The 13103-nt window shown below is 34.2% G+C and overlaps 1 protein-coding gene across 1 annotated transcript in view; it reads right to left on the reverse strand.

Moving 5' to 3' along the window:
- The window catches only part of ELP4 (elongator acetyltransferase complex subunit 4), a 197203-nt gene that overhangs the window by 97711 nt on the left and 86389 nt on the right, over positions 1–13103 (reverse strand). The window contains exon 9 of the mRNA XM_054585963.1: positions 9626–9732. Coding sequence (XP_054441938.1) covers positions 9626–9732 — 107 coding nt within the window. The remainder of the gene's footprint in view (positions 1–9625; positions 9733–13103) is intronic.

The raw sequence follows: 13103 nt of genomic DNA on the forward strand, positions 1-13103 counted from the left end.
GAGAACACTCTCCCCAACTTATGTAGCAAAAATCCAAAAATCCTACAGAAGTGGATTGCGTTTCAAGGAGTGGCATTATATTTTTTGCAAATTAACTTTTTAAATTAAAAAATACCTATCATATATTACAAATAAGTAAAAAACAAGGAAAAAGCAATTTTGCCACCCTAACAGAGTCATATCTATATATGTACAAAACACAGCAAAATATCATATAAAGGAGAAGCTATGATTAATCCAATCTAAATTTTATAATGCATTTCATTAAGAGTATAACTGCTTGCTTGGAACAAAAGAATGTTTAACTTGAATATTAAAAATTTGATATGGCCTTGAATGCTATGACTCAGAAGGTTGGGTGTTGTCCTACAAACCAAAAGGTCGCTGGTTCGATTCCTGGTCAGGGCACATGCTGCGCTTGGGGGCCAGGAAGCAACTGATCGATGTTTCTCTTGTATATCAATGTTTTTCTCCCTTCCTTTCCCTCTTTATAAAAAATAAATAAATAAAATCTTATATATTATATATAACTATGTGCGCGCGTGCACACACACACACACGTCTCGGAAAAGACTGGCCGTTGTTAATATAACAAGAATGGTTTGCATGACATTGATGTAACCTGGCAGCCACTGAGAGGGTACTGGGATGCGCATGCATGAATAATGATGACTTTACTGTACGAGTCAGCAGGGACAGTAGATGCCATTGACTGAGCATGTGCACTGTGTGGATGTCCCACTCAAAATGACTGAGCAAGTAGAGCAACGGATCTGCATAAACTTTTGTGTTAAACTTGAACATTCCTCTGTGGAAATTACTCAGATGATTCAGAAGGCCGCAGCTATGGGCAGCTGGCAATTGGCAGTTTCATCCTGATAATGGGCCTGCTTGTGCCTCATATCTTGAGCAGGTATTTCTGGCAAAACAGCAAATCACCCAGGTGACTCAGCCTCCTTACATCCCAGATTTGCATCCCAGTCTGGTTTCCCCCAAACTGAAAATCACCTTTGAAAGGGACGGGATTTCAGACCATTGATGAGATTCAGGAAAAATATGATGGGGTAACTGATGGCGATTGAGAGAACTGTGTGAGGTCCCAAGGTACCTACTTTGAGGAGGACTGACGCATCCTGTGTACACCGCTTCTTGTATCTTGTATCTTCTTCAATAAATGTTTCTATTTTTCATATTACATGGCTGTATACCTTCTGGAGATACACCCCCCCCCCCCCCCCCGCCACACACACACCCATACATTTTTTGTGGGTTTTTGTTGTTTTTTTTTTCAATCCATCAGGGAAGAGGCCTCCTGGCTTACGTACTGAAAATGAGATGGTAGTACATTTTGGGGTATGGTGAGTAGTTAGTGGTTAAAGAGAACAGGCTTTTTGAATTTAAGTGTCATGTTTGTTAGTGATCAGTTCTGTGACTTCGGGTTAGTTAAGTTGCTTGGTCTCTTGGAGCCTTAAATTTCTTCATTCATAAAATGTAGATAATAATGGCATATGATAGTAATAATATCAATGAGGTAATGGCCACAAAGTCCTTGTAATAGTCCCAGGCTCCTGTCAAAAACTCAAAAACTTTTTAATCATAATAATAAGTAATAATAATTAAAAGAGTTCCTGAACATGTTAGCTTTCCAGTATAATTCTGCACATAGAATCAGAAAATCTGGATTTAATCCTGGCTCTAAACACAGCTCTATGACTTTGGGGGGGTTCTATAACTCCTTGTATTTCCTTACATTAAAATGTGTGTAATAATGCCTATGACAAATAAGAATTACATATGGTCATGTAAATAGAAGCACCCAAGACAAGATCTAGAGCAAATGAGATACCCAATGTATGTTTTTAAGTACCCTTGTTGTAGACATGAGTTACTTTAAAAATAGTATTTTAACAACAAATATTTATTGAACTACTGTATGTGCTTATGATTTAGCAGCAAACATGATTGGCTATGTCTCTACTTTTGTGAAGGTTGTAACAGGTAAGGTTGAATGAGGTTGGTAAAATGAACAACTGTAAACAACTGTAGCAATCCATAAATGTTATACTGAAAATTAAAATATAGTACATGGTAGCAGGCAACTGAGTGAATACTTCAGATGGACTAGTCAGGGAAGATATCTCTAAGAAAGAGATTGAGATACTAAACCTACAATCCAATTAGAAGAAAAAGCCATGAAAGCATTGGAGAGATGAATATTCTGGACATCTGCTGTGCAAAGGCACTGGGGAAGAACTAAGGATGTGTTGGGTTCAAAAGTATCTCCAAGGCTACATATATCCACCACATACGTGATATCACATATCACAAATATGGATACCATATTTATTAAGCTCTACAATGTATCTGTTATTCTAGGCACTTTGGAGAATATATTAATAAAATACATGTTCTTACTTTCTAGCTGATGAAATCAGTGAGAAAACAAAGATTTGTTACCATTTTTTTTTCTTTTTCTATTTTCCTTAGGTAGAAAAATATAGTGCTGTGGGAGGAAATGTTTTGGGGAGTATTACATAAGCTGGGTGAGATCTGCTATAGTGGTTCTACACTGGCTTTAAGAAAATCCTTGTACCAAAGCAATATAATTTCCTTTTTCTTAATTTTTATAAAATTTTTTATTTATTGACTTAGAGAGAGAGGAAGGGAGAGGGAGAGAAAAAGAGACAGAGAAACATCGATTTGTTGTTCCTCTTATTTATGCATTCATTGGTTGATCTTTTTTGTGTGCTGACGGGATGAAACCCACAACTTTGGCATATGGGGACAATGCTCTAAAAAACTGAGTTATCCAGCCAGGGCTATGCAATATAATTTTCCCAGAGCCATATCATACAACATACAGAAATGTTTGTATCTGCAAAAGTTTGTTTCTTTTATTTATCCTCATCCAAGGACATTTTTCATTTCTTTGAGAGAGGGCTGAAGGGAGAGAGAGAAACATCAATATGAGAGAGAAGCGTCGACTGGCTCCCTCGATTGGTTAGTGCCCTGACTGGGACTGACCTCAAAACCTAGGTATGTGCCTTGATTGGCAATCGAATCTGCAGCTCTTTAGTTACAGGATGATGCTCCCACCAACTGAGCCACACCAGCCAGGGATGTATCTACAAAATTTTAAAGGGAAAAGAGATCTTCTACTCTTTGCATCCTTAGATGGTGATGAATCTGTATCATCCTGGTCTCAAAGGTGAGATTACCGCATACAGGTACCAGAGGGTCTTTATGAGAGACTCATGGACTGATGGCTATTTTGAAAGACTCTAAATATTTGACTTGTGCTTTGTGCAACTATCTTGCTGTTCAAATATATGCTTTCCTTAAATTTCCTGAATAAAATAGGATTCGTTTGATGTAATGAATTATAAGTTTAATATTTTAGGTGTTACAGGTGACCATACAGAAACTTTAAGATATATTATAGCCCAAGATGAATTTACTGTTCCTTGCCAAATGAAGCAATGATGCTCTGCCAGCCAAATTCACAGGAAGCATGTGAAATGAACACAAAAGCAAACAGGCTTTATGCTGCCGAAGGGAAAGTCAGCAAGATGGCAGCTTCAATCACTCGGAATAATACTAAAGCAGCCGTAGGCTTTTCTCAGAATGGAAACATGTCACTATTACTGCCATATTCCAACAAATCAGAACGCAGAGAAAAGAACACTTATGCAATCACATCCTGGAAGGGCACTTTACTCAACATTTAAGTGGAAAATAATTATAAAGAAATTTCAGAAAAATTGTCAGCGAACATAAATGACCCAGGGAAATTTTTTTTCTTTCAACGTGCTTAATAGATTTTTACAAAGCTTACAACATAGAAACAATTTCCTTTTACATTTTCCTAGGAATTATTAATGTAAAGACAAATTTTTATGAAGTGGTAAGTGAAAAGTTTGGGATTCAGACTGCCAGTAAGAAATACTCATCTGCAACCCCTCTCCCCAATATAGTACTAGTACTTTGGAAGTTTGATCAAAGGGCATAAGTTTTCATAATATTTATATAGGAAGTTAAAAAAATACTTCAGATATTTTGGGAACTTACCTAAGCAGTATACTTTAGCATGTGTCTGGTCATGTAGCCATCTTTGGTCAGTCATCAAAAAAATCAAAGGCAAATTGTCATGACTCACCCCTAACTTTAATACCACATGATTGTGTCGTGTAAGCTTGTTTTGTGTGAGAGCTGCTGTGGTTTTAGCAGAGAGATTAACAACCGGACCTAAGCTGGCCTCCAAACCTTGCCCTGCTGAAGCCTCAGGCTCTTTGAAGTCGGACCATCATACCTGGCAAAACAACAGTGGGAACTAGGGTGGTGTCAGATCTAATCAAATTGTTCGCTGCAGCACAGCTAACTATGGGGTTTGCTAATTGGCCCAATTGCGGATTATACCTTTTGCTACAGATTCAAGACAATAATTTAGTTAAATGATGTTTTTTTTTCCTTATCTCTTCTAATTAAGATTCCAAAGTGGGAAGAAATAGGATTAGACACAGTCTCAAAACTGTGTTCCCCTTAAGGTGGTATGCAATTTTGATAGGCTCACTATGACATGAGAAATATGTAGAACACAGTGTTAAACCAACTACTGGAAATTCTGTGAAACCTATATGACATTTCTGTATATCTCTGTCACTTGGGAATTAAAGTATATACATGGGAATGGTAAAATATAATGAATATATTAAATGTAAACACATAGAAAATAACATTCCATTATTAAAGAATATTAATTTGGATCTATTTTTGACAAATGATTTAATCTATATAGAGATGTCTATGTTCTACTTGCATAGTCTTTTGCTAACTGCAGTGCTATCTGGGAATTGAAATACCAACCAATATTTGCGGAGGGCATGATTATCAGAAAAGATATTTTAGACTATATGGTCCATTATGCTACAACTTAATTATGCTTCCCAGCCAGACAATTACATTTCCATTATTGCATTTTAGTGACATAATTATGAATTGACAAATAAGTTGACTATCCCTTCCCTCCACCTTTAGATATAGTAAACATGGAGCCACCTTTCTACTTCCCATTTAAAAACTGAAAAGGCTGTTGACAAAATGTAGGAAAGTAAGGAAACCTAGGACCAACGATACCATGTAACACTCTAGACTGTTTGATACTGTCATAGTGACTGATGACCTTGTAGTTTGCAAGAGTCTATGCTATTCTGATATGTAAAAATTTCAAATAATTCTACTGAATCATACCAAGTACATTGTAGTATTATTATAAATAGCTAACATATTGATGACATATACTATTCTGGTCTTAATACTTAATAAATCTACTAAGCAAGTGCATCAAAAATAATGTTACTTAATAAATATTGGTTGATTCATTATTCTGTGAGTGAAAGTTCTCTGTGATTGAAGAGGTACCGAGGTCCTATATTCTGAACTACGGGCAAAGTATGACAAAGTAACCTTAAGTACACCAGATTTACTGAACTCCCAATATTCATTTAGTGTATAAGAGGCGCATAGATACACTATTTTTAATGTGATTACTATTTTTGGACCAATTAAAGCCTACACAAGTATTATTTATCCTTATATTGAAAATATGATCTGCAGTGAACAGTTTATGTCTTTTGTATATTTCAGTGTTATTCAGTAACCATATTTTCTGACTTGAACATAGAAACAATGACCCTTAAATCTGGAAAACTGTCCCATTACCAAAACAGGAACCCTGTTCGACAGAGCTTCTAACTAATGTAATAATAGATTATTATCATTTATATTAGAAAATGCACTTACTAGAATATGTTAAGATATGATCAAGCTGAGTAATACAAAATCAAAATAGCAAAACACTACTAAATCAAAATAAAATGCTGCTCCTGTGATGATGTCATTAGATTAAGTACAGCCACATTTCAAATCCTACCAAATTTTGTTTATATATTATAATTAAATCATAATTACTGATATAAAAAACTGATTAATGGTAACCCCAATATCAGAGAAGTAAAAATCACAGGACTTGAAAAAAAATACAAGTTACGCATAGTTAATTCAGCTTGGAAGTGAAGCTATACACCTTACAGAAGTTTTCTGAGGCTGCTGTGTTTACAGGTCACTGGACTGGTGGAGCTTATATAATACCCACAGCTGTATTATTTAAACAACCATTAAAACTCCATAATTTATCAATATTATATATATTTCAACAAAGAAATATATGTAATAAGTGTATAACTCTGTTCTTCATTTTGGGATAGCAACAAAGATGAAAAAGACATAGTTTCTGTGTATTGTATCTATTAGTATATCTTAGTTATAATTAGTTATCTTTATAAAATATTTAATTGGTACACATAAAATATAAATAAGTCAGTCTAGCATCTATTACACAATAAAGGCTTGATATATAAATGGTTGCTATGATTGAATGGAGGTTACATGGTAAGGAAAAGGATTAAATAATGTATTATAAATAATCAAACATGCTAGAGAGTCATCATGTACAGTTTACAAAGATTATCAATTTTTGGAAAATTGGAAAATATTTTTAACTGTCATCATATTGAATCAACTTTAAAGTTTCTCTTTTACTTATCCAGAATGCATGTCAGGATTTAGTGTCTTTGCTGTAGATATGATTCTGCCATGGTTTTTGTAGAGGGGCTAAATTATATAGAGCTTTATAGTTGATGAATATTAATAGAAAAATTTACTGTGATGATATATGCTTCCACCTGATTCTGGACAATACCAATACACATTCCAAGAAGGAGGAAATACTCTTGGCCTTCTCCAAATCATTTAAAGAAATTACAGACTACTGCTTAAAGTGGCTCTGCTTGTTGAAGGTCCTTTATGGTCATTAGTAAAATAAAAATATTCAATTTGCACACATAAAAAGGGCAATGATTTAATAAATCAAAGAATAAGGACCCTAAAAATGGAGATGAGAGTATCTGCCTATTTCTTTTGACCCTAGCTCCTGACCATCCTACCTTTTTAGATCATGTGATTGACAGTAATATCTAGCATGTAACAAACTTACCTATATGGAATCAGAAAAGTTATTTCTGCTTTATCTGCTAAACTACTTTTCCCTTCTAAAAGTAAGATGAAGATTCAATGCCTGATATATTATAGCTTCAGATTTTACAGACTATATAGTGTACATTTTATTATTATTTTTTAAATATCAGGGAAGTTTTAAAAAAAGTTATTTGAGGTACATATTAAAATACTGTCACTTGGTGGATAATTTTTTCCCCCAATAAAAAAAGTACTCTTGTTTTCATTGTCTAGAATATATCACCAAAGACTTGCTATCTGTATGAATAGGTATGTTACAATGTATGATGCTATATTTAAACATTTAGTCTTATATAAATCACATGATTTTATACTAATACAATTATCCCTATATGTATATCCCTATATGTACTTTTATTAGGTTTGTTTAATTCTTTATATTTTCTAATCATCAAATCAAATTTCATGGCATAACTAAGTTATGTAGAATAAGTTTACATATATGTACGTATATATTTATATACGTACATATATGTGCATATATATAAATATATACTTACACTTACTGATTAGTTTATAAGCCCCCAAAAGTAGAGATTTTGATTGTATTAAATGTTAACTTAAAAAGAAAATCTACTAGTGTTTTGTTTTCAAATATTGCTTCCAAACCACAGGGTCACCAATTATAATGGTTCTTTTAATTTAGAATAATGGGAAGAGAAGAGATGAAATGGAACAGAAACTCCTGTGGTTAATAAATAATCTTCCATCAGCTTCAATGCAAAATGTAGTCACTATTAGAACCTAAAGTTATTTAGAGGAGAGGTCTCACTTCAAATTATGTAAGTCCTTTATTTCTACCTTCTTACCCCCAAAATAAGATGCAGTGTGTGTGCATGAGAGAGACAGAGAGACAGAATGAATAAACATGATTCATATTACTCTCCTACTTTTTTCTCTAGGTGGAATATATGTTTTTTTTCCAGTAAGGAATGTCCTTGTTAAGTTTTTATGGTGATAGACACGATACCTTAGACATGGTTGTCAGATATTCACCTTAGGAGAAAGGTGTCACATGGAAAGAAAAACTTACATCTTTCCTTAAAAATATAAGTTCAACTTAAAAGAAAATGGCAAGCCATGCTCTCTTTGTGACATCAACAACTTTGGCTTCACATTTATTTTTTATAACTATGTATACTATGGCAAATTTCTCAATAATCTGTCAGAAGAGCTAAAACAATGTTTGAACAATTACAGTGTTGGGTTCCATTTCAATGGTTTCTTTTGAGAACTAAAGCGAATTAGCTCAAGAATCAGTATTTCTACACTCCGGTTCTTTTGGCTTCAAGTGGCTTTTGAAGGGAGTATCCCCAGATGAGAAACTTCTAACACTCCTGCAGAGATGACCTGCTTGAAGAACTGGCTGCCTGATTAACTATTAACTGCTCTCAATAGGATTAGATAATTAAGGACATTGATGACCATTAATTAGGAGGAGGGCACATTAATTTGTCACTGGATAGGGCCCTTACAATGATTTATAGGTTAGTGCTACTTGCAAATGTGTGGGGAAAGAGAAAAAGAGAGAGAACCATTAAGTTACCTTATCAAGTGGCCAGCTAAAGAGGGCAGAGGGTCAAAAAAGGGCCAAAGTGGTCACTTAAGGGTGAAGTCCCAAACACCAAAGCAGTGCCAAGCCACATTGACCATCATTTGGTGATGAAGTTAAAAATATGCTAATTTATTGGTGGCAATTCTCTCTTTTTATGGTTTCAAGCAGTTAAGACAAGTGGTCTGCTTAAGAGCTTTTCATTTGAAAAGAGATTAAACAAAATGGTTTGTCAAGGCTGCTTGGCCGTTTTATGTCTTTGTTAAAAAAAAAAATTGCACCGACTATACCGATAACTATCACATCAACCAAAAGCCATCTCTCTCTGAGCATTTATTTCGTTAATAAATACATCAACCCTAATTGCTTAATAGTGCTATGTTCATTTGCTCTTTAGCAAGATTAAGTAGAAATAAATCTTTTGTACTACCACTTTCTGTCACTACTGCTTGCATAAAGGTCACAAAAAAAGTTGAAGCTTTGTGGAAAATTTACTTAAAGGCACTGGTATAAATTGGAGTACTTTGTTTTATTCGTCACGGAAAGCAGAAAGGTGATTTCACTACTAGTGAAAGAACTGCTTTTAGAAGGAAGATGAGGATACTCTTGGCCAGCCATACACAATTGTGGGTAGCACTCACATTCCATACACAAATAAACACAGCTCATTAACATTTAATTAAATACGCCTTTGAAAGCCTTGAAAATATGCATGTCATATTCATCATGTAAGTTTGGAACTTACTTTTAATAGACATTTAAAACAAAATCATGTTTGCTACATTCTAATAATATACCATTAAAATAAAAAATAGTGTAGTCTAAAAAAATGATCTTGCCACACCAAAAGAATTTAAAAATATTTAGCATGAACCATCTAAGAATTTCACTGAAGTAAATACATATGTGTATATATATGTTATATATGCAAAGAGATATTATTTATCTCAAAATTGAACTAGAATACAAAAATCCTCTTACCTCAATGCTGAATAGCTTCCTTTTTAATTTAAAAGCTAAGTCTTTGACATCTGACACGTCACAAATCAAGTTATTAAGCCGAGGTATCTGCCGTATGTGAATCAAACCTTGTGGAAAGGAAATTAAAAGGAAAAAAAATTAAAAACGCTGTCATTGGAGGCATAAATTAAAAAGTCTTACAGCAGAATTCAGTAAACTCACATACAAGCATCCTCCCCTTTTAAAACTAGAGCTTACTACCAGGAGCAATGAAGCAAATGGTGTGATTATACTCAAGTAATCAAGCAGAATAAGATAAACAGAAATCCTTGTGCGAGGAAAACTAATTGCACTTCGGTACAGAAGTACAGATGTAAAGAGGGATCTTAATACTTGTCAAAACTACACCCGGTTTGTGTGTGATTTTCTCTTGTATTTACAGTAAGCAAATATGGCTATCACCTTGCATGCTGCCCACGGCACCACTGGGTGATCTTTATTTTATTAAATGCACCAGTAAGCAGCCAGCAAAACAAGGCTTATGGGTTACTGATAACCAGTGAAGCACTCGTGAAAAGTATTTCATTCTGTACCTTATTAATGGCTTGGGAAAACCACTGAAGAAAACTACATTTTAGAGCACACTCTGGGATCAGACATTAATCCCTGTGCCATCCCAAGACACTCATTTCTGTGGCAAGTTAGACCTCTACGTAGCTGCCATAGGCTTTCTGACAGTGCTAGGTAAACCGTGAGCTTTGGCCTCTTGTCAGTAGAAACACTTGCTAATTTTTTCTGACAAGGGCACTGGATGGCTTTTGTGCAGCTTAATGCAGTTTCTGACTAAACTAGGGGTCATTTACCACCGATGAAGACATGAAGACTCTTCAGTGCGTCTCTCTGCCTGACTCAGCCCATACTTAAAAATCACCATCCCAAAAACAATGATCCCTAAACATGGGGGAAGAAGACACATCCAGGTCTGAACAAAGCAGATAAATCTTATTCACAGAACTGCTCTCTAGCATACAGCTTTGTGTGTGTTTGAATGCTTAGTAAAGTATGTATTAGTTGTAGCTTACTCAGATAAACTGCTAGTGGCTTAACTTCAGAAATGGCTCCTTTAAAAATAATTCACTAAAATATCTGACATATTTTTTAATTAAAAAATGCAAAAGGTGTCATTAAAAAGACAGGTTTTTAGATACAGATTAAAAATATGTCATGCAAAAATATCTCATTGAGTAAAATATATTAGAAATAAACATGCCATACTTTCTTTTGCACATTTTTCATTTTAACCTTGTATGTGTTTGTTTAGCTAGCTATTAAATCAGGAGGCCTTAGAGAATGAATGAATGATTCCTCCAGACCTTCTTATTCATAGAAACTTTACTGGTCATCAGAACTAACCATTAATTTTTGCAGAGTAATTTATCAATTCAGAGATTTCAACAAAAAATGTCATAGTCTTTTAACCCTTGGAACATCTTAAACAAATTAAGTTTTTTAGAATATAGCCCTGACTAGCGTGGCTCATGAAGTTGGTTTCATGAAGTTGGTTTCATGTCAAAAGGTCATGGGTTCGATTCGCGGCCTGGGCCACGACCGGGTTGAGGACTGGTTCCTGTTTGCGTGTGTGCGAGACAACCTATTGATATTTCTCTCACACATTGACATTTCTCTCCCTGTTTTTCCATCCTTTCCCCTCTCTCTAAAAAGTAAATCAAATTTTTTAAAAAAGAATGTCAAATATAATTGTACTAAATTTACAAGGTCATAGTACTTACAAATGATACTCAGATATGATTTATTAAAGTAATATTTAACTTGTTTTAAAAGGAAAGAAAAATAATAATAAATTAAAGGAAGAGCTTGTCCACTTATACAATAAGTAATTCCTGGGGACAGAATGTACAGCATGGCGATTAGAGTTTACAATCCTGTGTTGTGTATTTGAAAGGTGCTAAGAAAGTAGATCTTAAAAGTTCTTATCACAAGGAAAAAAACTGGAACTATGTGTGGTGATGAATGTTAATTAAACTTACTGTGGTTATTATTCCTCAATATATACCTATATAAAATCATTATGTTGTACATCTAAAGCTCATACAATGTTCTATTTCAATTATAGATCAATAAAAAAAGTAGTTTAATCTTAATAGCTTTCTTCCTATGATAACAACAATACTATATTAAATGAATTACAGATAGGGTCTGGGCACATACCAGATGCATACTCAAACAAGTAAATGATCATGAGGCAAATGATTTTATGTAGCTTTTGATCACAGCTTACATTTTATAGGCTTTTTTTTAAAAAAAAAACTTGATTGTTAGATGGTGCTATTTTATTTTTTAAAAGTTGCATGCTGACGCTTCAAAGCAGTGACAATCATCATGTACAGTATATTATAATCTTTTTTGGGGGGGAAGGGGACTCTGGAGATTGCCATAGTTCTGCAATCACAGTCTTATACAATCTTGCAGCAGACTTCAAGTAAGCTATTCAGTCTTCAGACTAGAGATTTCCAATTAAGTATAGTAGCCCCACAATAGTAACAGCAATAATTAATATTTACTCAGAATAAGTCTATAGGTAAAAATCTATTATTCATTACACTCTATATTCAGTTTAGATCTAAGATATGCATAATTACTAAACCTTTCCTACTGCAATAGTTCTATGTCAGAACCTTTATTTAAAAAAAAAATCCCTAAATCAACCAATGACTAAAATGCTATTAAAAGCTTCAAAATATGTAAGTTAAAAAGTCTGACTAATTGACCTGTGTTTATGCTAGGGTGGTGATATTTTTGTATGTTCTTAACTCTAACAACAAAATGAGTAGACAGAGAAAAGTCCAAATATAATTATAGATGCTCACTTTCTGAAAATGTTTTTGACTAAGACTTTTAAAACACAATGCAATATAAATTTAATTTTTTTATTTATCATACAGCTAAGTTTTGTAAAGTATAAATCCTTATACAAAGCTGTTATTACTAAAATTAATATATATATTTCAAACATGGCTATTAAGCACAACTGATTTCCCATCAAGTTTAGGCCACTACAGATGCACAACAGAATGTACATCTGACTGAGCCATAGAACTAGGGTTTGACTTCCTTTTTTGTTTTTGTGTTTTGTTTTGTTTTTTTAAAAGATCTTATTTATTTATTTTTAGAGAGAGGGGAAGGGAGGGAGAAAGGGAGGGAGAGAAACATCGATATGTGAGAGAAACATGGATCTGTTGCCTCTCGCATGCCCCCAACTGGGGGCCTGGCCTGTAATCTGGCCACGTGCCCTAACTGAGAATTGAACCGGTGACCTTATGCTTTGTAGGATGACGCCCAACTCTCTGAGACACACCAGTCAAGGCCATAGTCTGTAGTCTTAATGTAGTTTGCTGACAAGCTGCCATGGAAGACTTGTCAGGAAAAGAAAACACCTGATATATTATAAAATAAAATTCATGCTACTTGACAGGGGGTA

Source organism: Pteronotus mesoamericanus, unplaced genomic scaffold, assembly GCF_021234165.1.
Source record: "Pteronotus mesoamericanus isolate MK-2021 breed Mesoamerican mustached bat unplaced genomic scaffold, CSHL_Meso_final contig_90, whole genome shotgun sequence".
Lineage (NCBI taxonomy): Eukaryota > Metazoa > Chordata > Mammalia > Chiroptera > Mormoopidae > Pteronotus > Pteronotus mesoamericanus.